Raw genomic sequence first — 1,633 nt, forward strand, 5'->3', positions numbered from 1 at the left:
CATGTAAATTCTCAATAATATTTGAAGGATACTGAAATTTTTTGAGCACACACTATGTACTTAACATTGGGTTGGGTATTTTCATGCATGTTTCCTTCAATCAATCCAATAACCTGTTGGGGACTTTATTTTTCTTGTCTGTTTGGTAAGACTAAGGGACTTGCCCTGCATTCAACAATTACTAAGTGAAAGCCTTACTAATTTCACAATCAGATTCTAACACCAATTCCCGTGGTCTTCCCAAGAGACAGACTGAAATTCTATCATTCTAGGCAATCACAAATAAAAGTCCATAGATGTCCTAGTAATTACTGACTTAACTTATACCTTTGTTTATTTATTTCAATAGACAAATCACAAAGTGATTTTTTTCCTCCTCAAAATCTTTACCAGGCTTTCTCCTCTGTGGACATGGAAGTAGGAAATCGCACCCTTCTGACTGAATTCATCTTGGTGGGTTTCTCAGCAGACCCACGGTGGCAGCTGATTCTATTTGGAATTTTTCTGATACTCTATTTGATGACTTTGTCGGGGAATATGACCCTGGTCATCCTAATCCGGGTTGATTCCCGCCTGCACACGCCCATGTACTTTTTCATCGGCAATCTGTCCTTCTTGGATTTTTGGTACACTTCTGTATACACTCCCAAAATCTTGGCTAATTGTGTCTCAGAAGATAAACGTATTTCCTTGGCTGGATGTGGCGCCCAGTTGTTTTTTTCCTGTGTTGTAGCCTATACTGAGTGTTATCTCCTAGCAGCCATGGCCTATGACCGGCATGCTGCAATCTGCAACCCACTACTTTATTCAAGTACTATGTCCAATTCTGTCTGTACTGGACTCGTTGCTGGCTCCTACTTAGGAGGACTTTTAAACGCCATAGCCCATACCGCCAACACTTTCCGCCTGAGCTTCTGTGGTAAAAACATCATAGACCACTTCTTCTGTGATGCACCACCATTGGTAAAAATGTCTTGTACAGATACCCACGTCTATGAAAAAGTCCTCTTGGGTGTGGTGGGCTTCACAGTCCTCTCCAGCATCCTTGCCATCTTGGTTTCCTATTTCAACATCCTCCTGGCGATCCTGAGGATCCACTCAGCCTCAGGAAGGCGCAAGGCCTTCTCCACCTGTGCCTCACATCTCATCTCAGTCATGTTCTTCTACGGATCCTTGCTCTTCATGTATTCAAGGCCAAGTTCTACCTACTCCCTGGAAAGAGACAAAGTAGCTGCTCTGTTCTACACTGTGGTCAACCCATTGCTCAACCCTCTCATCTACAGCCTGAGAAACAAAGATGTCAAAGAGGCCTTCTGGAAGGCAGCACAAACCATAAGGCCACAGAGATGAAGGTTATCTTTTTGCAGATTGTTCTTGTTGCATAATTTTCCAACTCACTGACTTATATTTATATATATGTTTCTAATCATTGCAATTTTATGTAAATACAACAAATTATACTTAAAGCAATGTCACACTGAGGAAACTACTCTTTAAGTGTTTGCTATTATTTTGTGTGATTAAACTATTTCACATCTATTAAGATTGGGTTGATTGATGTTTCACAATATTGTGTTTTTGCTTCTTCTTAAATCTAGATTTACATAAAACTTCTCTTGATTATCTTTGGGGG

The 1,633-nt window shown here is 40.5% G+C and overlaps 1 protein-coding gene across 1 annotated transcript; it reads left to right on the forward strand.

The window, feature by feature from the left end:
- Positions 1–396: 396 nt before the first annotated feature.
- On the forward strand, positions 397–1,350 carry LOC112865121 (olfactory receptor 9G4). The gene has a single exon (XM_025928164.2). The coding sequence runs from the start codon at positions 412–414 to the stop codon at positions 1,348–1,350; it is 939 nt and encodes a 312-aa protein (XP_025783949.2). The 5' UTR covers positions 397–411.
- The last annotated feature ends 283 nt before the right edge of the window (positions 1,351–1,633 follow it).

The sequence above is a fragment of the Puma concolor genome, chromosome D1 (assembly GCF_028749965.1).
Source record: "Puma concolor isolate L17-30 chromosome D1, mPumCon1.1.hap2, whole genome shotgun sequence".
In the NCBI taxonomy this organism is placed as follows: Eukaryota; Metazoa; Chordata; class Mammalia; order Carnivora; family Felidae; genus Puma; species Puma concolor.

Coding starts and splice junctions, on each gene's coding strand:
- LOC112865121 (XM_025928164.2), top strand. CDS start 412: ATGGAAGTAGGAAATCGCACCCTTCTGACTGAATTCATCTTGGTGGGT.